Source organism: Wyeomyia smithii, chromosome 1 (genome assembly GCF_029784165.1).
Source record: "Wyeomyia smithii strain HCP4-BCI-WySm-NY-G18 chromosome 1, ASM2978416v1, whole genome shotgun sequence".
Lineage (NCBI taxonomy): Eukaryota > Metazoa > Arthropoda > Insecta > Diptera > Culicidae > Wyeomyia > Wyeomyia smithii.
The window spans coordinates 197326976-197354288 of record NC_073694.1 but is presented as its reverse complement, the minus strand read 5'-3'; the positions used below and the strand labels follow the sequence as shown (position 1 = coordinate 197354288).

The window sequence follows — 27313 nt, the reverse complement described above, 5'->3', positions numbered from 1 at the left end:
TCTTCCTGAGTGTTACGTATGTCTTATGTATGTGGTTTGACCCTCACTCGTTTTCTCATGTTTTTTTAAGAAGCTTGCTGAGAATGGTGCTCCTCGGAATTTCAAACACTTCTGCCGCTTTCCGGTGAGTCATTCCTTTACTTACCGCTATGAGACACGAATCCATATTGCGTTTGTAATTTCGGTATTTTCGCGACCCAGGAGCACGTTTATGCTTGCGAACCATTTTCTGTAAGTAAAACAATTTGTAATTCAATATTTAATAAATTTTGATTGCTTACCATACCTACGATGCTGTTCGTTCTACAACGATGATGCAGTTTCATCTGCCAAAACATTGTGTTCTCGAGTAAGCAATGCAAGAGTATTGGGGTACACCTATGTAATTTTGCTGTAAATGTAAATTCCACACACTGAACCGAACATATAAGCTTGGCATGGCACAATCTCATCCTCGAGGAGCTCAAAAAGTGTACAGTTTAGAAAAACATTAGGGTGTTGTTTCATGATCGGACCAGTCAGAAAATGTACCTTGATCGGACCATTTTTTTATATGCGAAATTTCTCAACTATTGAATAAAAAACTGTATAAAATATGTGCCCGCATCATCAAAAAACTTCTTCTGATGATGTTCAGAAGGTTTCATTTAGATTACTTAAGTATTACTATTATTAAAAAAGTTTTAAAAAATGGTCTATTTTCGAGCACAATTTGCTCTTACAATTATTATCAAGTCTTGTTTTCAAGCAGTGATTTTAGAATCGAATATTTAAAGATTGCAGTATATTTTCCAGTTATATGCTTCTGTACCATTTACATTTAATGTAGGAACACTTTTTATATGAAATATTTGCTTTAAAGCTTGAATTATTGCTGAAACGCGAAAGCCTGTTTTGTATCATGATCGGACCAGCTTTGAACCATGATCGGACCAGCCTACTTCTGAGACATCACCGTTTTTTTCTTTTTTATAGAATAAACGACGTAAGGTTCGCAAACTAAAGCAAAACCATTAAGAACTTCACTATGTATAGCCCACTATGCTTCGAATAGGGAAAATATAATTCAGTGTTATCCTTATTTAGGAAGCAATTTTTCCTGCGAATTTTCGAACAGTTTACGAGAGAGTGATAAATTTAAACACAGGTCGGACTCGATTATCCGGAACATCGAAAAAATTTTCATTCCGGATAATCGAGTTTTCCGGATAATCGAATCACACAGAAAATACTGAAATTTTGCGATTAACGAACATAAAATAAATATTTCTTCACTTTATTTTACTTGTATGATGCAGTGGCGTAACCAGAAGTTACTTCTGAGGCGAAAGGGGGTAAAATCTTAAGAAGCGAAAAAAATAAATTGGACATTGATTATTTTCACTCAATTCGAACTTGTCCCAAACATGCTGAAAGTGACTTAAATGGTAACCAATATGCCAGAAGGGATGGTAAAGGCAAAATTTCGGAATGAAAATTGAAAACGAACACCAAAAAAATAAAATTCCAGATAATCGAATTCCGGATAATCGACTTTCCGTATAATCGTGTCTCCGGATAATCAAGTCCGACCTGTATATGAAAATTTATATGCGACGTTTTACGTGGATTTTTTCCACGATTATTTTGAACGGTAAAATGATTTCACGAAGGTGAGAAAGGTTTAAAAATTGAATGTTTTGTGACCTAATGATAATATGTATAGGAAACGTAGGGCAAAAAACTAATCTTTGAATTTCGTTTAGCGATAGGCTTAAAAGTATTGCCTCTCCGAAAAATGTCCTCATACAAAACTAGCACTTTCGTACCTTCTGAGTAGTAAGTTGGTGTGTTTTCTTGATCGTGTCGGTTTACATGGGACATTTTTGGTAACGATATTTGCGCGTGTTTTCTACCCTAAACTTTGAAATATTGTTTTGGTAGAATACACTCAAAATATTTTTCACGTTATAGTTACCGGAAATTCAATAGACATATGCATTATATGTGAGTTTCACGTAGAATTTACCTACCGGTAAAGTGTAAAGCATTTGAGTATCTGATAACGTTGTTTTATGTTTTATACAATTTTTTTATAATTTTTAAGATACAGGAGATGGTTTTCAGAAATTATCAAATGATCAATGTTGCATAAAAAAATGGGCCGGGTATGCAATTTCGTCCATTCGTAAATAAATTGAACGACTTGAAAAGTGGTAAATAGAATGGCATTTGCTGACGATAATTACTGTTAGCTGCATGTTCAGGAAACTTCTCATCCTCTGAGCTGAATCTCTGTTAAACACGCAAGTTAAGAACTCGATATCAAATTATTGTGGTTTTCCAAAAGCTCTCTCGTTGACATATCATCGAGAACTTCTGTTTTATGTTCTGAAACTGAATCAGACTTCGCCATTATGATTTCTGGTTATTTTCCACAGAGAATTCACGCGATACTTCTTCTACACTCAAAATATTTTTCACGTTATTATTACCAGAAAAGTTATGTGAATATTTTCCACTGTCATTTTCACGTAGATTTTACGTGATTGTTATTTGAGTTCATTATGATCTGGTGAGATGATTTATACTGTGGATCTCATTCAGTAGACATATGCATTTCATGTGAGTTTCACGTAGAATTCAACTACCGGTAAAGTGAAAAGCATTTGATAATTTTCAATTGTGGTTTCCCAAATTCTTAAGAGACTAGGAATAGTTTTTAGAAATTACTGAAATATGTTACTTGATAAGTCGCACGGGCATGTAAAATCGCCAATCGTAAATGAATTTAATGACATACAAAATGACGAATATTGCAGCATTCGCCGGCGATAGTTACTGTTAGCTGCAACTGTTTCTGTTCAGGTAATCCCTCGCCATTTGAACTGAATCTGTGTGAAATCTGTAAGCTCAAGATTCAATGTCGAATTCTTGTGGTTCTCCTAATGCTCACTAATTGGCAAGTCATCGAAAAATTCCAGTTTATGTTCAGAGACTGAATCAGGCAGCAGCTTCGCCATGTTGATTTCTGTGTATTTTCGCACAGAGAGTTCACGCGATACTTCATTCTGTTTGACGTTGTCAAGTTGACGTGGATGCTACGTGATAAAACATAGTATGCATGTGATTTTCACGTAGATGTTATGTTTGTCACATAAATCATGCAAAATGACAGCAAATGAAGAAGTACAGGAAATTTCACGTAACAATAACGTGAAAAATATTTTGAGTGTAGTTTACTAATATTATCTATATTACATTTCAAGTTGTGAGAAAATATGATATGTTCCAGACAGCATTGAGTTTGAAACATTGATTTTTAAAAATATTTAATATTGTCATCACTAACAAACATTTCTCGTTTTGGCGCAATCTCAAGAATCGATTGTTTTACATATTAAATATGACATTGATTTTAATTGTTATTGATTTTTATTATTAATTATTAATTATTATGTTAAGACATCGTTAAAGTTTGTTGGTAATCTTGCAAGGCATTCTTACTCTGACGGTGATTGTAGTGTTATCTGCAAGCACGCAGTCATCTCCTAGGGATGGAATGTCGAAGGTGTATATGCTGTACAGCAAAGGGTCCAGTAGACTGCCCTGGGACCTCTTCTGGGATGGAAAAGGCGTTAAATAGAAAACCATTAAACGATACCATAAACGACAGTAGCTGCGAATAGTTTATGTAAGACATGGAGGAAAGTTAAAAGAACATAGATTGAATACAAGCCCGTCGTATCAGAAACTGTCGTGCGGATTTTCAGCGTGATACGATTAGTTGTGTATTGAGAAATTTTTTATCTTTTTAATGATGTATATCTCCAAAATTTGTACGCCATTTTGAAGAGAAATGATTAAACTTTTATTAGAAATACAAAAGAATTGGCTGCCATCGTGGATCTCGATGCCATCTTGGGTTTTATCAGAGAAACGTGTTTTTCAGACAAGTCACCGTTTTTAAATTTGACACCGCTATTGAAAAGCTGAGAAAACATATTCAAGATACATTCATAAAATTAGGTGAGAAACGGTTTTACCATTCGGATCACTTTTCGAAATTATTCGATTGAAGGCCATTAAGAGATAACTAAGCGTGGGTGCACTTACGGCGCCGAGGGGGTCCATCAATATGAACTAACCATGATTTTCTCATTTTTTTTACCACCATTTAGACACAGAAATATCCTTTTTGAAAGACCTCGTGTCAGCTCGGACGACTTCAGCGAGGGTTGCTCACTGGAACTCGGGCCATGAAGAAGGGATCAATTTTTTTAAAAGTTTGTAGATGATAGTATTGTACACATTCCTGAATAAAATTTAAGTCCACCCTAAGAGATGAATATTTTGATTAGTCGCTGCGAAACGAGTAATGTGCAATTTCTGATAACACCACACTCGTTGCAATTAAGAAAGTGTACTGTCTTATCTCCACTATTATTCGCTTTCGGTAGAAATACCAGAATACATCGTCGGGTGCTAGAACTGAACGTATTGCTTCAAATTTTATTGACATCATATACCTAAGTATCATAAACAGTCATTTTAATGACGCTAGATCATCTTTCGCTTCATTTGTTCATTTTGTGCTATTGAAAAAGGAATAGAAATGAACCAAATGAAAAAAACAAATGTCAAAACCTCCGGAATTACTAAATTACACTGCTTTTGATATGGCCACTACCCATCGATCCATCTCTGTTTCTATTTCTTTTTCTAGATTGGCACGCAGTGAACTACCCGCAAATTATAATGATATCCATTCGGGGTTAGACAAAATGATCGGCTATTTCATCCTTGAAGCTATCGATAGAGCCCACTCTTCCAATGCGAGACCAAGGTGAGGGACACCCTCTAGAACATGCTGTTGTATTCCTTACCGACGACAAACAAATACATTTGCACCTTTGTGCTGAAAGCACCATAAAGCTCTTTTCTTTTAAACTTGATATGCGGTTTAATTTTCTGTCAATTTTTTTTATATACATTATTTTTAAACAGTATTGATGCATAATAAAGCTTACTTCAATCGGTTTATTCTCGTTTCAGATTTGGCAAGCGCGATGGGCCCCTTATCCCGGCAGGGTACCCTCAGGATGAGCAGGAGGTAAATTCAGATCCAAGCCAGTAAACTGCAAAAGTTAAAAAAAATCCCAATACATACTCGACATTTGCACCATTCAATGAATAATACAACGGCAACCCTATTGCAGGATGATTGGCAAAATCCGAGGCTCACTAGATGAACAATCCTGAACTAAACTGTTAATTGGACTTACCAACTCAACCAACACTAACCAACATAACTGATTAAACTAAAGATTATAAACTCTCTTTGCTGCACTGACAAAGTGATAACAGAAAAATAGGAGAAAAAATGCTGTCATGATTGGACTTAAATTTACGTAATTGCAATAATGAAAAATAAACCAAAAAAAAACACGTGTCGGTTGGAGAGCATATCATCTAATCTACACCTTTTAAAAATATACTTTCAAGCGTACACGTTATGCAACAGATATCAAGTCTCCTAAGTAGCTTCGTACATGAGTAATGAACCCAAAGTTTGCATCGTTAATATTCTGCTGCGATTGTCTTGAAATTGTATAGATAAATGTTGCTTTGTACATATATAAAAATCTATTATTAACGGCAATCAGATAGGACAAATAAACGGCAATCCACAAGCAGCGCGTTCGATCATTGCATTCTAAACAACATCCGAAATCACCAGCTTCAAACAACCCCTTCTTCGAAAGTCGATTATTTTAAAATAGACCATCGCCTCCTGTAACTGTCAGTTTGAAAAAGTAAACACGTGGCTCAATGGCTCCACGGAAAAGAGCAGTCAAACAGAAATTGAACCATGGAAGCTACGTGCATCAGCTATTTCAGGATTTTCTGTCCCGCAACAGACAGCCAGCAGCGCGGGTACCGAAGGTATGTTCCAAACCCATACAACCACCGTTGCAGCACTTCCACATTGACGGATACACTACAAACCACTTGCAAAAGCAGTCGAACCCTTTCGAATTCATAAAACCCACCGACCCGCACTCGATATTTCCATCCAATGGAAGAAAAGAACAACTTCATCCACTTTATGCTAAACTAAAAACCTCAATGCAAAACCATCGAACCAAGAATGGCTGTGTTCAACGACAAAAACCGTATCCCGTCGTTTCGACTGCTATGAATGTTGTTAGAAACTTTTTTGAACCAGTTGAACCGGACCGTGGTCCACGAGAAGTAGTTTATAGCAGATTTCAGCGACAGGCGGGCACAAATCAGTTCGTAAAACGCGAACCCAGCCCAAGCGCTCCTCCGGGAGGACTTATGCGCTGGCTTGAAAAGTCTAAACAAATCACCAATCGTCAGACCGCTGCTGCCCGAAAAGGAAGAGAATATTACGATTTGCCAAGCGATTTCTTCTCCGGCAGAGAATCTTTACCCTTTGAACTGAGTAAATTAGATTGCCAGTCAAATGCGGATAAAACACTCGCCAGTTTGGGAACCGTTTTTGTGCCACCGGCTACATCCACTCCATTCGATAGAAACCAGTCGGAGCTTGTGTCCATTCTTACAGATCCTGAGGATTTTCGGGCGGTCACCAGTAAGTCTTCAGCTCGTGAGGGGCACTGCGAAGAGTTTCTCCGAAAAGTTTCTTCTGCCATGGACAATATAACGTCCAAAGTGTGCAGGCTCATGAAGTGTGCCGTAGATAATACTGCTTTGGATCGAAATATGGGCGAGTTGAAAGCTTTGTTGCAAAATATACAACATCCGGAAACATTAGATCCCAGCTTGGTCGAACGCAGTAGCTGGATGGAGCATTCGCTAGTCAGTAATCGAATCAATCACGGCTATCGCAAATGTGCAAAGTCTCCTCTATTGTTCAACAACAGTTCCGTTACTTACGGACAATCGAACAGAGAAAAAGAATTTACAGTGATTGACGTGCAACTAGGTTGCGAAAGACGCACTCACAAACCTCTAAACATAAACCAAAGTAGTGGTTCTTTTGAAATGGAATTGTTTGGATCTCATCCGAAACTAAAACAAGTATCTAACTGGAATCCGGTAAGTTCTCTTCAACTGCAATTATTTCCTAATCGGTTGAAAAGTAAAATTCATTTTAGAACGGTTCTGCCACTTTCACCAGGCTCGGAAAGATGGACTCTCCTGAACCTAAGACCCACACATTCTCGTTCGATGACAGCAACCTCGGGTTGGACGACACCGAAGTCGACCTTTCTTTTCTCACGCAAAAGTCGTCGTCCAGCAGTCTTGTTTTCGATGAACTAACACCGCCAGAATTGGAGGACTCATTAACGCGAGCTCTACGAACACCGACGGAAAATACACAGCTTAGCTTTTTGGACTTCGAGGTGACACCGTCACCACGGTTCCAGTTTCCTACGACCAATAACGTAAACGAAACATTTTTCGAGCAATTTATGAAAGCCTCGAAATCAGCTGCTGGTGGGGAAGACAACGCGGACAGTTTTTTTGATTTGATGCTTTTCTAAAATAGTCAATCCAATGGTCAATAAACTGAGTCTTCACTTCTGCGTTTTTGGGTTTTTGCTGCTCTAGAGTTGAGGATTTCAAATAAATTTTACTTAACTAAACATAGAATTCAACATACTCTAATCTATATTGAACCTTCCAAATTGTCCAATTTCTGTAAAGCCCATTGTAGGGGATGTCATCTAACCGGTATAAATCACTTCTTTTGTTTCAATTTATCAATCAATCTTTTTCTTTTGTATTTTGTGTAAAATAACTTAAGCAAAAATGGGATGGAAGTCTCTACGGCCGACAGTGCAGTGCTTTCCACTGGAAGCTGATCCCACCATCAACGACACCGCAGTTACACTTTCTCGCGCCGTAAGGATCGTTAATCGTGTTTTAGAGGCGCGAACGTTACTAACGAAGCTAGGAAAACCACAATACTCGTAGCTTTCAACGAAAAGAAATCTTAACTAAAACGATCATTCTGAAATTGTTACTGTTTCTGCTTTTACTTTCTTGATTCTTGAGTTAGAACTTGATGATGTATGGTTCATAGATGTGACAAACAACGGCGCACACACTCACTCGCAAACAAAAACTCGACGCTAATCTCCGTGAATCGTGCAATGGAGGGAAGCTTCTGCTCCCAATCCGTCTCATCAGTCCCCTTAATTGCTACTGCAGAAAAGCACGGTTCAGTCGTCTGAGCCGGCGGCTCTTTTTGTCTTTCGCTGCCGTGGGCTCTGCTTGGGCGACACCTTACCACCTTTTGGTGAGTTCTCTGTAACAATATAATATCCTATAAGTTACATAACAGACAAAATTAAAACAGTTTAAAAAATACATACGAATCTTTTTAAGCGTCTCAGCCGGAATCCAATCGTAATCGACGTCCTTGATGTTACTTGTTCCGGTTTCGACAGTCTTTCGGGCGGCTGGCGAACGCTTACGCTTGCCGTAGGATCCCAGAAACTGCTGACCTAGCACCAGCAGTAGTACAACAACGGCAGCTAGAAAGACGTACAGGAAGAATGTTTCCCCGTCCAGTCCCTCATCCACTTCGGTAATGGAGATAGTTTCATTGAACACAGCCTCCGAGAATTGGTTTCCACTAGCATCGCGATAGTTCAGAGCAATGTTCAAACCGAAAGGCCGACCGGCGAACGATTCTGACGGCAGGAACGAATATGAAACGGTTGCTTCGTGACCCGGCTTAACCTCTCGATTGTACGCGATGGCAGAGAAATTCTGGATGTAGTAATTGAAATCCATCGGATAGCGGAAGGAAGCTTCGACGGTTTCGACGATGAAATCATCGCTTCCCTTATTGGCGAATCCGACCAGGAACTCAACCGGATAACCAGCTGGCAAATCAAGCTGTGATCCAGCACCGGCATACAGTGGACGAGTAAACAGCAGGAATGTATCAGCGTCAGGCGATTTCGTTGTTTCAGGTTCGTCCTCCGTTTCTGGTTCGTCCGTATGCGTTACAGATACATCATCCGATTCCACTTCAACATCCAGCTCCTCCTCCAGCTCATCTTCAGTAGCATCAGCATAGGCCAGCAGACGTGATCCTACCAGAAACAAACCATTCCGAAATGTTACGGCATGCCACGTCAAAGCGAAAGTAGTTCACATAAAATTTGACTTCAAAAATATATTCTTACCACCATTGACGGCCAGCAGAACCGTTGGCAGGACCAGCAGAGTGAATATCCACCACTTATTCATGTTTAGTGCTCCGTCTATATTCCGCAAAACGAACCACTTAAATTGTTTTCCTAGCTGAAACTGCACACTGCGTAACCCAACAACTCCGAACAAAGTTTGTTCGCGACAAGCAGGCAAATGAACGGCCAACACCACTCGCGAAGCCGACCGTGGAAATGAAAAGCTGAAAACGTCAGTTCACGTGGAACCGAATAATGACAGTCAGTAACAGAGGCGATGCGATGTTATGAATGTCAAAAAGGTCGATGACGAAAAAGTTGAGTGAGGGCACTTTCGGAAAAATTGTTTGCGATGTTTTAGTAGTATGAAATTTCACAGACAGAGGCGTTTATATCATCAGACTCTTATTTTAAGCCTGTATTATACTCTTTGTCTAAAGGTCAAATAGGGTGATTGATCGTGGTTCGCACTATGCAAAAACTGATCCTGGTTCGTGCTATTACCTAAATCATCGATAAATAGTTGAATAGTCAAAAATTTCAAATTAAATTAATTTTTAATGCTGCTTCTATTTTATAACAATACATACCTTTGATTTTTGTTAAAGGAAACTACTTCAATTAGCCTTGATAGCTAAGCTAATAAAAGATGTAAATTTAGCTGCCAATGTCTTCACCGGAGCAGTTTGTTCAAACTTCTCTACAGCATTTTAGCTCGTGATGTAAAACTTCATATTAATTTTAAAACGTCGATCCATCTATATTTCACCAGCATCGAAACTTCTATTACAGAAAAAAAGTTTCCGATTGTGTTTTTTTTTTTTAATAATACAATAATAGTTTTGTGATCCTGGTTCGCGCTGCAAATATTCGTGGTTCGTCCTAACAGTTTCACCGAATCACCGCTAGAGGCAGTGCGCATTGTTTGTTTTTAACCTGAAAGTTTCAGTCAACCGGTCTGGAAAATCGGCGCGAAACATCGAAATAAACAGTTGAACTTTGCTACAAATCAAAGGAATTGGTTAAAAAAAACTATAATTTAATTACCAGAACAAGTTAATATTGATTTTCTGGCCAATGAAATAAATAGGTCCCTCCAATAATTAGACTGGCCAGAAAGACGCTCCACGAAACTTCTCCAGGAAACTATAAGTGGCGGTAATTGGCTGGAGGAACAAAACGCTGTATACTACAGCAGTAAGTGTGAAAAAGAAAGAATAAAATCATATTACACACCAGCATTAATAAAATTATGATGAGAATGCAACTTCTCAATAGCGGTATTGCTAATAATAGAAGTGCGGATAAAGCAGACATCCGGGCGTATCTCACGATAGATCAACGATTTCTGGGCGCAATGGAGAAGTCCGCACAGAAAAAAGTGTGAAACCCCTAAAAGTAAATTACTGTTAAAAAAAATTTAAATTCATATTGTCAAATAGTCTGAATACTAATTATGTGCAAGTTTCACACAAAAAGGCTTATATTACGTGTAGTTCTTTAATTTCCAATGCTGCACTTCTTTTTTTTTTATTAGGACGAACCAAGATCATAAATGACGCGAACCACGATCAACATGGCACGAACCAGGATCAAAATTTCGCTTGCATTAAAACTCATACCATTATTATATACTAGACATCAGGTGTTTTTTAAATCAACAAATTCAATCGTCTATAGTTGCTCTCTCTATTCAATCTAAATTTTAGTTGAAAAGTGTTGCAATTTTAGAAAAATCTTGCATTCATTCCTAGGGTGCCATGAAAAACAATGAGACAGGTGCGAACCACGATTAATCACCCTATTTGACCTTCTGACTTAATGGTCAAATTTATTTGACATCATGGTTGTTGTTTGCCCGTGTTTGCCCCATGTTAAAATTGGAGAGTGACAAACAATTATCTTTGACCAAATTTTAATTTGTCAAAAAGTGACAAATATTTGACGCTTGGTCAAAGAGTGTATAGAGATAAGTGACTTTTCACCTGCGCACACTAGTAAACGTGTAAACCTGTGTAAATTTGCTTTTGTTTCTTCCAACCTGAAAATCATCGCATCTCGTTGCTTCGACTTTTATCACTTTTTCACCATTTTTGGTCGATTATATTCAGCGCTTTCTTCCGAATTCTGATCACGAATGAGAAAATTAATTCAGAAACAAGTTTAATACATATAATAAGTGTTCAACTGAATTTTTGTCCAGCTGCTAAAAACATAGCATTGCAAACAAAATAGCTATTTATAAATATTTTCCCCAACTAGTGGCACTAACACATTCGTACGTAAAAAGCCTTTAGAGCAAGCAAGCGAGCAACGTTAGAGCCTTTAGAGCAAGCGCACCGGTGAGTTGCCATTTGAGTTGCTATTTTCACAACGGTGGCCGTTGCTATTTTGGATAGCAACCGATTTTCGCACCGGTCGTTGCTAATGGGGATTACCAATTCCACTATTTCTTTTTCACACCGGCAGTTGCCAATTACTGGAGACCGTCACTAGCCAGCGTTGGCAAAATGTTTGTTTGTGATGTATTTCGCATATTTTTTTCGGATTTAGTAATAACCAACTTATCCGTCAGTCAATCGTTTCCGGAGTGAGCTACGTTCTTTCTACTTCATAAAATGTTCCCTCCACTTCACGAAACTTTGTTTTAACTTTGTTTTCGTTTCCCAAGTTATCGATAACATAATTATTTTGCAGGTTTTGTTTACTTGTGCGTGCATGGACTTTTTCATCCTTATATGTTTATTTAAAGTAATTCCGTAAAACTGGGCATGTCCCGCAACGTTGGCTTGAATGACTATTCTACTGTCATTAGTTGTATTCTGTATTTCATGCTGTCTCGATTCCCACAGTTTGCTATTAATATTTGAAAATTTGCCGCCAAAAAAAAACTTAAATATAGAACGCGTAAATTGTTTTCGAGTATTTGGTTGATTCTAGTGATGGAGAAAATGATTTCGCAGAACAAATTTCCTTATACGCGATTAAGAGTGGCGATTAAGTGGCTCTCAGCCTAGTAAATAGCCAAATATTGACCGACATGCGGAGGAAGGTGCCATCCAGCGTTTTAACAATGTTTTTTCGGAAACCCCGGTCTATACCGATGACCATTTCCAACGCCGTTTTCGAACGCATCTTAGGTTATTTTTGAAGATTGAAACAGCGGTAAAGGAGAAAAATCGTTTTTTTATGAAACGACCGAACGAAACGAGAACATAGTTGGTAATACTCCCGCGCAGATTTGCTCAAACCTTCCAGGTTTATTGAATAATATTGGCCAATCTTGTGAGAATTTGAGCTTTTCGCATCGTGTAGGTTGCAGACCAAAAAGGCCAACCAAAATGGTCATCTCAATAAAAAACCTATACAAAATGTTTACCTGCCCGAAAAAACACCCTGTCCAAAATTTCAGCTCAATCGGAAATAAAATTGAGTAGTGGTTCACGCCGACACATGCGTCCTACGACGTGTTTAACAAGCGAGGCAAAACGCTTCGTCTTCCGAGGCCGACCAATTGAGTCCGCATTCGAAACACTCATCATCTTCGTAATATTATTACGAACATTCACTATCGAGCACAAAAAAACAACAGTTTGACATTTCATCAAATAGCAACGATTCGGCTCGTTGCTATCGCGTTGCCAAATTTAATAACTCGCTACTACCCGAGGTGAGGATTGTTATTTCCCAAACCAACATAGCAACGCCCGGTGCGGTTGCCGCGTTATGGTGGGAGTTGCCAAACTAGCTTTAGAAACTTCAATTTAGCCACTGGTGGGCTTGCTCTTAGCAGCAGTTGCTTAGGGGTTCCCGTTGTCTTTCGTTGTCTTCAATAAAAAAAAGAAATTATTGAAGAACAAACTGCAACTCTTTTTGATTTTTATAAAAGAATTGATTTATAATCTAATTCTGCAAATATATGTGCAAAAATGTACAAAATAATTATTAGAAGAAATATACAGATATATGATCTATATGAGTGAGTCATTACGCCAATTCTACCTAAAATTTTCATTAACATAATTTTCTCAGGAAAAAAAGGAAACAATAATATTTGTTTATTTGGAAACAATATTTCATTATTTTCAACAAATATAATCATTTTCAGGTCTAAATTCACATTAATTCAATTTTTTTAAAATATAAACACATTGAAATCTCTTAAAATAGTTGGATCGTCTATGATACACTTCTCGCTTACAGTTATGTTAAATTTTATACTCATCTAAAAAAAACTCGAATGTTGTTAATAATAAGTGAGTCTTTACTTTTGGTGAATTTCAGGTATCTACAAATGGCAGACTAACAGACATAACTCTTTACAACAAATTTTCAATAAAATCATCGTTCGGAAGATACCAGTACCACAGACAAACAGACGTGCCACTCGATGACGATTTCATCGACCAGAAAAATAACGATGATTTGGAAATTTCGCTTAGTGGGCAAGAATGCCGCTTGTGTCGCTATTTTAAGAAAACAGTGTTCAACATTTTTCTTTTATCTCTATACGCGACAAGTACTTTCCGATAGTAACGCTAGCATTATTTGCCGTCGTGTTCGCGCTGCGTTGTGTAGTTCGACATCAGCGCTAGCGTACACAAAATATCTAGTTCTCAATAACTTTTTTACGTACGAATGTGTTAGTGCCATTAGTTGAGGAAAATATTTACAAATAGCTGTTTTGTTTGCGTGTTTGTTATGTTTTTAGCAGCCGGAAAAATATTCAGTTGAACACTCATTATGTTTTTTAAACTTGTTTCTGAATAAATGTTTTCATTCGTGATCAGAAATCGGGAGAAGCTGCTGAACATAATTTACCAAAAATGGTAAAAAGTGATAAAAGTCGAAGCAACGAGATGCGATGATTTACAGTTTGGAGGAAACAAAAGCAACTTTACACGGGTTTACACTTTCCTAGTGTGCGTAGGTGAAAAGTCACTTATCTCTATATTCCTGGGAGGGAGAAATGGATTCGAAGCTGTGGAATTGTCAAAATGAACCAGAATAAGCTGTCATTGACTGTCAATTTTAACCAAGGGAAAAAAAACTTTTTTGTAATGAGTATTGTTATAAGTAAAAGGTATCGCGCTGCTTGAAAAAATATTCATCGCAAACCGTTTTTGTATTCATTGTAGTTTTACAAAATATTTTGATTTATTTTTACGTAGAATAAGAAATTTCATAAGCTTTCAGTAATAATCATGTTAGCGTACTTCGATTATTGAACTTGCGCTTTTCTGGATTTGAGGCTGTGATTAAAATTTAGAACACCATTCATCACGGTCGATTCTCGTTTCACAAAATAGTGAAATGTAGGATTGTAAATTTTTGAAACTGCATGAAATCCCGAAAAATCTGCCTCACAGGTTACGCTCACCACAATAGATCTAAGTACTGGTCGCAGTGGTATAATGTCCCCAACAAGGAAAAAAATACGCTCTCGTACACGTTTTCAGATAGTATGCGCAAATATATATAACCTCAAAACTCTGATGAAACTTTTATATAACGGCAAATTGAAAAGCACAGATTCGAAAAATTTGTGTTTTCAGTGTTCCTGATGTTGCTAAGAACTTCATTTGAGTCATGCAGGCGTTACAGCAAGAAGATAGTTACACAGTTACATAGTTGAGAGTGGTATTCGTTTTTCATTCCCAGGTATAGACTATCTCGCCGAATTTCCATAACCTTACATTTTGGATTTTGTGCATTTTTTTGATGGAGCAATCGTGTGCGTAGTGCAAATGTTGCTCAATTTATAATTGTTCTTAGTGTACTGGCACCTCACGCACAACATTTCGGTCACAATTGAAATGACCCGCGTTGAGGAAAACATAACACCCAGGACCATAACTCACGACCCGTTTATCAACGGACCGGCGCCAACGGCTTTACTTCCTCATGCGATGGAAGGCGTGATCCCAGAGATTTTTCGCCTCAGAAAATCTCCCGGTGTCGGCTAGGATTGAATCTAGACCAGTTGGGTTGGTTGTGAGTGGATCACGCCACCTCACAACCATCGACACCTATGTCGGCGGTGGGATTCGAACCCAGGCGTCGAGCGTGGTTGGCGGACACGTTACCAACCACACTAGGCCCCCGTTTGTTATTGCTGTTGTTTTTCAAGTTGCAAAACCAATACACAACCAAACACGAAATCTTTTATTTCGGAAAACAGTCAAAAGTAATATTTTTTTGTTGTGTGAAGGATTGCCACTCGCAACACTAGAGCAACCGATCGAACAGCGTTTGTTTTTCACGCTTCTCGATCCGGATTGCATCCAAGTTGCGACCGTGCGAACATACCAGAGGCTGTCGAAAGTTGAAAGTCAGCTGATCGCAACTGTCTCGTGGATTGCCTTATTGTAGCTTAGCTTAGCTTAGCTTGACTGACTGCACATATCAATGGTTGCACTCCGTGATTGATCCGAATCAGTAAAATTGCACAGTGAATCAACTGAATGGGGTTGGGAGAGACCGAATATTCTCATTGTACAAGTTTTAGTGACTCAATACTTTGAAGGATCAATAACGACGCCGGCCACGTCCTTGCAATCGGGTGGGAAGAGGAAAGAAATGTTAGTGTGACCTTTGCTATTTGGAGACCGTGTTAACCTCTGCATCTCCACAAAGGACAGGAAAGAGGTTTTTGTTAGTAAGGGAGGGGTCGTTGGATCAGGATTCACTTTGATAAGTGATGCGATCATACATATAAGTCCTACCCGTCTCTATGTAGTTATTTTCGGTTTATTCTATATTCAGTCGGCTGACTAGAGAAACACAATTAGCTTATTTATATTGGGTACCGGTTTGGACTAAGAAACATTAATAATGCCTTTGGGGCCTCGCACAGGTGTGCATGGTTTATTTCAATAGAGAACATCATTGTTTCACTTTGCTGATTTGAGACCGGTATGCGATTACAGCCACGACAATGCAGTTAAAGCCACGCACATTGTTTTAGCTTTGACCTGTTTTTGTTTTCTTCTTTTTTCAATCACCGAAGCAAATGTCAAATCATATCAGCTTACTCCAATGTGAACGCACGAGGTGATATCCGATATCATCTGGCGATATCAGGTGATATCCGGCGTAGTCTGAACAAGGCATAAAACGCACGCATTGATTACTGTAAACAAACGCGCAGCGCATAACTAAAAACAAAAAACGAAACTCATCGCACTCAGCAATCCAGCTTGGCAATAAAAAAATGTGCGCCAAACAGATCATTCACACGCTGTCAACTACCACACAAAACCGACCATGCATTCTAAAAATACGAGACACAAAACTTATTGGCCCTGCCACAAGTAAAAGAGATTTTTAAGGCTGTTCGCACCTACGCGAATTCTCATATGCAGTTGTCAATTTATGTGTGAAAACAAAAGCAAAAATATTTCCCTCCTCCACTTTCGCAAGTGAAAACCTAACCAATATCAACAGAGTTGGCCCTGACGATACTCATCTGGATCATTCCGATGATGATGCTTTCTCGGTGATGGTATGCACACTGACCAGCACCAAGCGACACCACAGCACCACGCCATTCAGCTGCTATCTTTCTCGCTCACATCACCTTGCAGTTCTTTGCTCGTCCATAACACACCGCTAGCCAGTGCGAAATACAGAGTTTGCACTAACACTCGCACAACTCTTCTGGTTTGGCAATTTTTGAGCGTGGATAAATTGGTCACTCCAACGCTAGAAACACTCGCATTTTCACCGATATTTCACTAGCACCGCATAACGAATATATCACAGATAACGTATTTTCATTTTCAAGCAAATTTTTTCGCAAAAAACTCGAAATTCGATAATTTAACTGCGAGTTTTCAGAGCACGTACCAATAATCAGCCGTGCTGCCAACTCTGCTGTCTCGTGAATTGCCTTATTGTATGATCTAATTTCGGTTCTAAATATACTTTGCTTCCGTGGCCAGGAATCGGAAGAAGCTGTAGAACACAATCGGCAAAAAATCGCAAAAAGTGGAGAAAAGTTAGAACAACGATATGCGATGATTTACTGTTTGAAGAGAACAAAAGCATCTTTACACGACTCTACACATTTGCATCAAGTGTGCGAAGATGAAAAGTCACTCACCTCTATGAGATTAGGGACCATACTTAAATGACGTAGCATCCATGGGGGGAGGGGGGATATCATCGTTTTGTGACAGGCTGAAATCGACGTAGCATTTATTTTGAAAGACCGATTTTTTTACAGGAAAATCACAAGAAGGTTGTATGCAAAGCCACGACCGCAAGGTTGAAGTAGAATACTTTTACAAGAAAGATAACCCGGCTGCTTGCGTGTCAGTCATTTTGACGTGGGACACGTCTTTGTTTACTATACTGGGATGCATTCTGTAAAATTGGAAATGAAACGGGCAAATGTTGCGTCAGATTTCAAACGTTAATAACAGCATAACCACATGATGGATAATAATAACCAATATGTTGTTGGATAGATAAAATGTATAACAATTTTGTAATATGCTAATTATCACTCTAATTTCATTGCTAAGCGGTAAAATTGATGAAAAATTTCAATAACAAATTTACGTCAATAGTGAACCAATTACATGCGAGCATTCCTAGCACAGACAACGTGAATGGACACCATCCGTTCCCTGTGATATTCCCTGTATCAATTTCGAAATAAAAATTGACAGAGCCTCCCCGTCCCAATAGGTCAATTTATTTTTGCTTCCATGAGCTTAGACTAATGTGATGTCTCGAAGGTAAAAGTTTTCCTAAAAGTTTGAAACAATACCCATCCTTGAACAATTTCTAAACCTGCGTGTTAGGTTCTGAAGAACCTAATAAAAACTGATGTCTTGAAAGAAAACATGCCGGTAAAAGCAACAGTACCAGTGGAGTAAAGAACCGCAGGTCTCTCGTCGTCTATGATTGCAGTGGTACTCTTCTATTCGTACATTTCAGCGGTACACTTCTATTCGTACTGCAGCGGTACTATTCGTATTGCAGTGGTACACTTTTGTTCGTACATTTCTTTTTGTATGCAATTGAGGAAAAACGGCAATGCTGCTGTTGATGGTGATTGAAAGTTTATCTCATAAATATGATTGCCATAAATTACTCAACAAGAATTGTAAATTTTTGCAACGGATATTTATTTAATTTTATCTTCGATATTCACTAAATAATCTTGACCGGATAGTATCGAAAGAGTAAATTCCTAAATATATACATTTATAGAAGAGTAAGAGCCTGCGAATGCTTGTGATTTTTTTTTGTTTATTTAGTGAGATTCGTACAGAATCTCTTTTAAATTTCAAAATTGTTAGATGATATATGATTATTCTAAGCTTTACCATAATAAACGTATATTTCCTGTCTCCGTAATACAGCGAATGTAGTTGTAGGCAAATAAAATAAATTGTCAAGCAAAAAAAAATGTAATTGAGGATTGCTACGATTTTTTGCTGGAACTTGTTAATAATTTTGTTTAAAATATTTCCTTCTGTTTGCCAATTGATGAACCTTTGTAAAGGCTTCCATATTATTTTGAAAGTAAGATCCATACTATAGATTTGATTTAATTACAGTTAAATAAAACAAAACCATTCATTATGATAACGTAAGTATTATTGGATTTGGTTTTTGAGGATATAGAGTTAATTCTGACTTTGACGCATTACGAGAAATTCTTTGTGCTTCTTCAACAAGCACGATATGCTTGTGCCTTGTCAAATACATATTTTTTGCACAAAAAAAAATACTACAGGCATAATATCGCCAAATATAAACGATATTCTTTTGAGTGTTGTTGAATATATTCCAAATAATGATTTCCAGGGAGGCTGAAAATAAAAATACGTACAGTCGCTGAGCAAACACATTGATTCTGTCTGCAGACTCTGTATATTTTGTAGCAAAAAATCCCCTAATTACAGTGTTTAGTCCCACGTCACCATTTCATACAACCCTAGGGCTGTATACCTCGTAGTATTTTCTAGTAAATAAACGTTGACCGTTCATTGGCAGTATTGTAATTTCTTTTTGTTTGATATTTTGAATGAAGTTCATTGAATATTTTTAAATTTTGTGCAAATGAGAAGTTGAAGTGCTGCCGAATCGTAATGTGCACATTTAAAACGACATCATTAAACGGGAACGGAACAAAGGCTACGGTTATGCAGAACGCGAATGCCGGCGCGATGTGATTCGCCTTACCGTGGTGAAATGTACAGCTCTTTTTAAGGCGAAGTAGAGCTATACATTTCAACAGATTTCGTCTTGCCGAATCGCATCGCGCCGTTCTTTGCGTTATGCATGACCGTAGCCAAACACTAAGCGACGCAAACACGTAATAATAATCAGAGTATGCATGTAGATGAAGATAATTAACTTTGGATTATAGCGCAAAACGAGAAAATATTAACTCTTCAAATAATCATTTGTTTTCGTCAAATTTCAGTTGTTCAATTTAATATCCGATGAATTGTTTGTTTATTATCTGATGAAGCTCTTATATAGGCCAATTTACTAGGTCCATTACTCTGCCGACCGTGCTTGGGAAAGCGCGGTATAACGACCAATCAGAGGTCGAATTTTGTGTTTTGACAAGGCTTAAGAGTTTTCAATAGTACAATAGTTCGAATGATAAAATTGCAATTTCATGCATTTGGTAGGAATCTTAGAAGATTTTCTAATCGATTGCTGCAAAAACGAAGGAAATCCATCGAAAACTAACCGATTTATTAGCATTCGAAATTTTTCTCACTTTTTTCAGTTTTAGATTTTCATTTCACATCCCTATGTAGCCGAACTTCCTGAGAGAAGTATTCTAATTCAAAATTAAATCTTCATTAATTCTTACATCTCTGTGTTACCTTGATAGGGAGGACTAAGGCGCACGGTCAACACAATGAGAAAGGTGTTTTCACATTGAAAACTAGACACGGCTTTACTGGAGGAAGTGTTGGCAAATGCATCTACCGCTAATACCACCGCTATCATACGAAAGCGCGTCGTTTCATGTGGGGAATATCAACAACGAAAAATGACGCGCGTCTAAGCATAACCCGAACTGTTTCGCCGTGCTGCTCCCATTTACCTTTACATCGGCCTCAGGGAAGTACCGGCTGCATCTGCATCTACCGCTGAGGCTGTCACTATACTGCTATTGGTACCAAAAGCTATTAACTCTTCAAATAAGTGTTTTATTTGTTCTCAAAAGAACAATTGTTCAATTCAAAATTGGATTTACGCAATCGCATCTCTGTAATATTACCGACAATAATATTTTTCTGAACAAAATGATACAACTTTCCCATTAGGCCTCTGCCAGAATAGACGCGAAAAGCGACGCGAACCGATTCGCTCGGCTGTAGGTTAATGTACAGCCATCAGTAGAGCTGTACATTAACCTACGGCCGAGCGAACCTTTGAGCTGCCCTAACATTGGTGGAATTAAGATACACGGACAACATGCACTGTGGAAGCTATTTCACATTCAGTAAATTAGACGGGTGCGACAAATTTGAATTGCTAGGATGCAACACAGAATGCTTGCTTGCGTTGACGAAAATTACTAACTTTCAATGACTTGTTCATTTGCCTTAAAAAAGGCATTCTGATTTCCGAAATTGGATTTCCTGATGGCAATCATCATGCTGCCCCAACACGGGGGGAATAATGGCTGTCTGGCGACACACGTTGAGAAAAACCGCGCTGCTCCTGAGACGTGGTAACCAACCACAGGGCTAGTGCTGCTGCTAAGGAAGGACGACTGCTGTTGTCGCTGTCTAGAACTATTATGAGCGGCTCCGGCTGAAACAGGCTCTTATATAGGCCAAATAGCATGTTTTCAATTGCAAGGTATATGATTCTGTCGACCGTGCTTGGGAAGCAAGCATATAACGGCCAATCAGAGGTCGAATTTTTCGTTTTGACAAGGCTTGACTATTTTCAATAGTACAATAGTGTGAATAATGAAATTACAATTATCTTATTTTGGGAAGAATCTTAGAAGATTTTCCAATCTATTGCTGCAAGAACGAAGGAAATCCATCGAATACTAACCGGTTTATTAGCATTTGAAATTGGACATATTTTCCACTTTTTTCGGTTTTAGATTTTCATTTCACATCCCTATGTAGCCGAACTTCCTGAGAGAAGTATTCTACTTCAAAAATGTATACTAAAATACACTAAAACATTGCACAAAGTTTTGCAGCGGGAGCTGTCGAAATCTTTTTATCTGTGGCATTCTGAAATCTTCTGAAAGCCCTGCTACATAAACAATTGCTTGGATTTCCTAAAGCCTGTATTACACTCTTTGACCGAGCGTCAAATATTTGTCACTTTTTGACGGATAAAAATTTGGTCAAATATAATTGTTTGTCACTCTCCGATTTTAACATGGGGCAAACACGTGTTAACAACAAGCATGATGTCAAATAAATTTGACCATTATGTCAGAAGGTCAAATATTTGACCATTAGACAAAGAGTGTACTACAGGTTTTACACACAATCTGTTTTGACAAAAAAGAAAATCGTTGTTTCTTTGTGGCTTTTAAAAGTGAAAATTACAAGATACTCGTTTCTTTTCAAAGCTGGTAAGTGCAGGGATCAGTTTTTTGCGGATTCCGTAAGATTTTCTGTGTTTTCTACAGACATAGATCACGCGAAGTTGTATAAACATCTTTCCTTCTCGAACCAAAACACAAACCCTTCGAAGCAGAAGACATTAAGTCAGAGCGAAGTTAATGAAAATCATATGAAATGCTGTCACGAGTGTATGGTGATTTTATTTCAAGTATTTTTGGTTGTATATACGCTTATATTTTTTAAAATTTTTCTCAGAGCCGGAAGGGGGAATCGAATGCTACAATGGGGTCTTAAAAATCATGAAAAAAATGCTTACACATGAGATTGTTTTTAATGCTTGCTGGTTAGCAATTTTCAGCAGCATCTAGTGGATTGATTACTGTCAAGAAAATACAAAAGCAAAGCCTTGGTGCTACACTCCGATTTGGAACTCGACCTTCTGTTTAGCATACACATACTTTGCAGCCAACTGTTAAGTGTACAGGACAATTGCGGGGTCAGTGCTACGATCCTGCTGACACTAACAGTCTCTCCCGAGGCGAGACTCGAACCTACAACGACTGGCTTGTACATCGTACATCGAGATCGGAATCGGGATGTAGCGCCAAGGCTTTACCACAGACTAACAAACGTAGCACTGGAACCTTGCTCCATCGCCACAAAAAAAAAACGATCATTACACATTCTAATCGAAAAACAGTCATCGCGCGACAACAACACCTGGGGCGCTGTAATGCAATGTCATACATATTTTGTGGTTCCCAGTTTGACGCAAGCACATATGCTAGCGCTGATGTCGAAATACGAAACGCAGCGTGAACATGGCAACAGATGGTGCTAGTGTTACTAACGTAAAGTACTTCGGTATCATTCGAACAATGATTTTAGTGAAAAATTGTTCAAAGTGTTATGTCTGTTATTCTCTGGCTTTGCTTCACTTTTGGAGTCTAATAATAAAAAAAAAACATGCTTGACTAGTGATAATAAGGCGATTGAATGACGCACCATCAAATTTCCTGTTTTGTAGTGCTTCTGACCTCAAGAACACATTAAAAAAACAAAATATTTATTGACATCATCATGACTTTGAAATTGTTTGCTTTATGCTACATTCCACATCCAGATCCCATCTATTGTTTTTTACCTAAGACGTTGATTTTGAATCAATCATAAAGTATTTAAAGATACTTCCAAGAATAGTATCAGAAATCCCGACGCATTGCAAAATACAATTCTTAATCCTTAGAGGCAAAAACCACATTAAGCAAACCCTCTTTAAAACCGAAAAAATAGAAAAAAAGAGTATGGCTTTGCAAATTGGTTACATTAATTAATTGATGACTAATAGTAAACTTTCCGTGGCATTTATTGTCCTTAGATTTTAAAATGAAGAATGAAAAACTGCTCGGGATATGTAAAATGCCAGTTTGCCCATGTACCAACTGTTATCCAACAATTTGTGAGCAGTTTTTTATTTTTCATCAGAGATACCAGATGCAGATTTGTCTACAAAACGCAGATTTTTAGAGCCCGTGTGCAGATTTTTATTGATTCGTAGATGTTCGCAGTTTTTCCATAATTTCTTCAGATTTTTGTCAGAGTCTTCTTATATTTCCGCAGAGTTTCTCAAAATTTGTTCGAATAACTGGAGAGTGATAACAAGTGATAGAACAAAACACTGAAGAATAATTCAAGGTAAAACGGTGTTGAAGCCACAAATGACCGATTTCGAGCTACCACTTCGGATTTTCAAAGGCACAAGACTGGGTAATAGTTAATATGTCACCTGTGAAAAAGCTATTTTATGTTTGCTGTGGTGAAGCAAACATAAAATAGCGTTTTCACAGGGAACGCATTAACTATTTCCGGGTCTTGTACTTTTGAAAATTCGAAGTGGTGGTTCGGAATCAGCCATTTGTAGTTGAGGTTTGTAGGAAACTATACACAGTCAAACCAGGAGAGTTTCGCTTTCAAAGTGGTTTACCGTGAACTTTCTGCTAAAATGTTTGTGCAGTTTAGTTAGAACAGCACAATGCGCTTGCACTAGATAATTTTTTTCCATAAAAGCACTGCCGGCCAGTGGGAGATGAATTGTAAACACACACAAAAACACACAACTGCACAAGGCGCTTGCACAATGCTTCTTGTTTCGATGCCATTTGAACAGAACAGCATGCATGCACAAAACAATACTGGAATACTGGAACATATACATACTTCATTTTTTTCTGAACGTGTTTGGTGTAAAGTAAGAGAGCCTCAAAAAAATCCTAAATCTTAGTTGTCACCCGTTATCAGCAGATACTCATACACTGAAAGAAATCGACACGACATTATAAAGTGTTTTGCACTTGAATTCGCCCTACTGGCCAAAACATATAGAATTCATATGCGAAACACTTTAGAATTATTTGTCGTGCAACACCTCATTTTCAAAAGGAAAACACTTTCAATTCTCGTGTTATGACATATAAACATAAAGTGTTTGGATTTTGAATCTCGAAAGAATGTTTATCGAGCTTCGAATGATTTTTATTCGATATTAAAATGAAAACAGTTTTACATAGAAATGATTGCATATAATGCAACTTTTGTTTTATTTATTAAATTGAAATTTTACTATAAAAATTCATCACAAAATAAAAACTATCCTTTGCTGTTGAAGAAGTCTGTAAAGCAAACAAAGAAATCAATTAATTTAATTTAAATAATTGATGTTTTAGTAAACAAATACTTGCTATCTCTATGATCTTGTGCTGGAAGGACGAAATAAGATTAGAATTCGATTCTTTTACGTGACATAAATCACTTACCTTGCAAAAATTTACAGATGTAGTCCGGAAAATCGTCGAACTCCTAAGCCGTATGACACTCGCTGACTTTACATCTGTCGCCATTTTTCCACTTTTCAGCACAAACGGCACTTCATTTGACATATAAAAACAAAACAACTCATCTGAAAGTGTTTCGCACATGATAATCACTGTGATGAAACAGTGGGGTAGATTCAAGTGCAATCCACTTGAAAGGGATGTTGGAATCATACGTAAATGAAGTGCGGCTCATGGATGTAAGTTGATGTGTGCGACAACTTGAAACGAAAGTGTCAAATTATTGAATTCGATGAAGAAAATTCTACATATAACAATGCAGAGTCATTTTCATATCCAATTGATGAAACACTAGGATGGAGCGTGCGCAGTTTTTTCAGCGCAGACATAGGCATCGAGACGCAACGAAGGCGGTTATTCGGTGACAGCCAGGAAGCTGGCTCGTCGGTCCAGCCGAGCAAAGAACCGGCAAACGGCGAAGCCACGGATTGGACCACCGTGGTGAATAAGAAGCGGTAGAAGCGGGAACGACGTGCAAAGCGCGGCGACCGCAATAAGAAGCCGCAAGGGGCGAGTAGGCGGAGCAAGGGTGACGCGCTCATTTTCAAGACCGATGCGTCTAAGTACGCCGAAGTCTTGAAGGCCATGAGAGGCGAACCCAAGCTCAAAGACCTCGGCACGGACGTCAGGTCAATTCGTCGGTCACGCACCGGCGAGATGATCCTCGAACTCCGCAAGGAGGCGAAGGGCAAGGGCTGTGCCTATAAAAAGACGGCCCAGGAAGTGCTAGGCGAGGAAGTTCAAATCCGAGCCCTCACTCCTGAAGTGACTCTCCAGCTTTAAAACCTGGACGAGATCACCGAAGGGTGCGACATAGCACAAGCCTTTGAACGAGAGTGTGGAGTGGTAGTGACCGCAGAGGCAGTTCGTCTCCGCAGGGGCCCGGCCGGCACCCAGGTTGCTACCATAAAGCTTCCACTAGCGGAGGGTAACAAGGCCCTGAAGAAGGCCACGTTGAAGGTGGGTTGGTCGGTCTGCCCTCTGGGCACCTTCCAACAGCCTGACGTTTGCTTCAGGTGCTTTGAGCGGGGGCATAAATCCTGGTCGTGCAAAGGGCCCGACAGGTCCAATTTATGCCGCCGCTGCGGTGGCGCAGGCCACAAGGCACGGGACTGCGGTGCACCTCCCAAGTGTCTGGTATGCACCGGTAAACGGGACGCCAAACACGCCATGGGAGGCCCCAAGGGTCCGGCTGCACGGCCGGCTACTAAGCCGCAGGCCTGAGGGTGATACAGTTAAACCTGAACCACTGCTATGCGGCGCAGCAGTTGCTACACCAAGCGGCTGCTGAGTCGTTGTCGGACGTGGCCATCGTCTCGGACCAATACCGCATCCCAACCGGAAACGGTAACTGGGTATCGGACAAGTCTGGGAAGACGGCCATTTGCACGACAGGCAGGTCCCCGGTTCAGGAGATTGTGTCGACCTCCAGTGAGGGGTACGTTATAGCCAAAGTGGATGGAGTATTCTACTGCAGTTGCTATGCTCCGCCAAGTTGGTCTACCGAAACGTTCGGAGATGGTCGATCAAGCAACCGTGGAACTGACGGGCCTATGGCCGTTGGTGGTTGCGGGTGACTTCAACGCTTGGGCTGTCGAGTGGGGAAGTCGCTGTACAAACCAGAGGGGCCAGGTCTTGTTGGAAGCTTTGGCAAAGCTCAACTTATACTTGGCTAACGTTGGTACAAAATGCACCTACAGTAGAAACGGTGCCGAATCGATTATCGATGTGACGTTCTGCAGCCCGGGACTGATCACGAACTGGAGAGTAGACGACAGTTACACGAATAGCGATCACCAATCGATCCGCTATGAGGTAGGCGTGCGGAAGCAAGCAGCGAGTAGGGCCAATATTCCATCCTTCTACGGCTGGAAAACATTGCATTTCGATGCAGATGTTTTTGGGCAGGCGGTTAGATGGAAGCACGAAGGGGTGAACTGCTCCCGGATGTGGACCATCTAAATTCGATGCTGTCATGGGCGTGCGACGCCACGATGCCTAGGTCTCGTCCGCCTAGAGAGGGTAGGCCACCGACATACTGGTGGAGCGATACGATAGCAGGCCTGCGCAATGCATGCCTCCGTGCAAGACGGAGGATGCAACGCGCACGTTCCGACGAGCAAAGAGCGGAACGCGGTGTCGCATTCAGATCCGCTAAGGCAACGCTTAAGAGCGCAATCAGAGCCAGCAAACGAGCCTGTTTCGAACGACTCTGCGCCAGTGCCAATTCGAACCCGTGGGGTGACGCCTACAGGATCGTTATGACCAAGACTAGAGGTGCGTTAGCCCCGGCCGAACAATCACCAGCGATGCTAGAAACGATCATTCAGGGCCTCTTCCCAAGCCACGAGCCAAGTCCCTGGCCTTCGGCTGACGAGTCACCACCTACCGTAAGTGACGGCAGCCGTGCAGAGGCTGACGATGCGGTAAGGGTGACGAAGATGAATTGATCGAGATCGCAAACTCCCTGAAAGTAGGCAAGGCTCCGGGACCAGACGGAATCCCGAACTTGGCCATCAAGACGGCCATCAAAGAAGCCCCCGGGTTGATCAGGGCGGTCATGCAGAAATGCCTTGACGACTGCCTCTTCCCGGACGTGTGGAAGCGCCAGAGGCTGGTGCTGTTGCCGAAGGTTGGGAAACCACCAGGTGACCCATCGGCATACAGA

The 27313-nt window shown here is 39.6% G+C and overlaps 3 protein-coding genes and 1 long non-coding RNA gene across 4 annotated transcripts in view; 3 read left to right on the top strand and 1 right to left on the bottom strand.

Moving 5' to 3' along the window:
- LOC129734059 (neuropeptide F-like) overlaps positions 1-5675 on the top strand; it is a 53025-nt gene extending 47350 nt beyond the window's left edge. The window contains exons 3-5 of the mRNA XM_055695781.1: positions 4706-4825; positions 5035-5092; positions 5199-5675. Coding sequence (XP_055551756.1) covers positions 4706-4825; positions 5035-5092; positions 5199-5231 — 211 coding nt within the window. The 3' untranslated portion in view covers positions 5232-5675. The remainder of the gene's footprint in view (positions 1-4705; positions 4826-5034; positions 5093-5198) is intronic.
- On the top strand, positions 85-558 carry LOC129734060 (uncharacterized). Its single transcript, XR_008729768.1, has 3 exons — positions 85-124; positions 202-231; positions 432-558. It is a non-coding gene; the product is annotated as an uncharacterized LOC129734060 (long non-coding RNA).
- Positions 5676-5724: 49 nt separating the features above from the next.
- Positions 5725-7514, top strand: LOC129734056 (uncharacterized). The gene is made up of 2 exons (XM_055695777.1): positions 5725-7065; positions 7125-7514. The coding sequence occupies exons 1-2, from the start codon at positions 5812-5814 to the stop codon at positions 7512-7514; spliced, it is 1644 nt and encodes a 547-aa protein (XP_055551752.1). The 5' UTR covers positions 5725-5811.
- A 215-nt stretch (positions 7515-7729) lies between these two features.
- On the bottom strand, positions 7730-9402 carry LOC129718133 (translocon-associated protein subunit alpha). Its single transcript, XM_055668562.1, has 3 exons — positions 9171-9402; positions 8349-9077; positions 7730-8281 (listed from the first exon to the last, which is right to left on the bottom strand). Exons 1-3 carry the CDS (start codon positions 9232-9234, stop codon positions 8196-8198), a joined length of 879 nt encoding a protein of 292 aa, XP_055524537.1. The 5' UTR covers positions 9235-9402; the 3' UTR covers positions 7730-8195.
- Between the last annotated feature and the right edge of the window lie 17911 nt (positions 9403-27313).

Coding starts and splice junctions, on each gene's coding strand:
- LOC129734056 (XM_055695777.1), top strand. CDS start 5,812: ATGGCTCCACGGAAAAGAGCAGTCAAACAGAAATTGAACCATGGAAGC. Junction 7,066..7,124: donor AAGTATCTAACTGGAATCCG/GTAAGTTCTCTT, acceptor AATTCATTTTAG/AACGGTTCTGCCACTTTCAC.
- LOC129718133 (XM_055668562.1), bottom strand. CDS start 9,234: ATGAATAAGTGGTGGATATTCACTCTGCTGGTCCTGCCAACGGTTCTG. Junction 9,078..9,170: donor TCTGCTGGCCGTCAATGGTG/GTAAGAATATAT, acceptor TGTTTCTGGTAG/GATCACGTCTGCTGGCCTAT. Junction 8,282..8,348: donor TGAGACGCTTAAAAAGATTC/GTATGTATTTTT, acceptor ATATTGTTACAG/AGAACTCACCAAAAGGTGGT.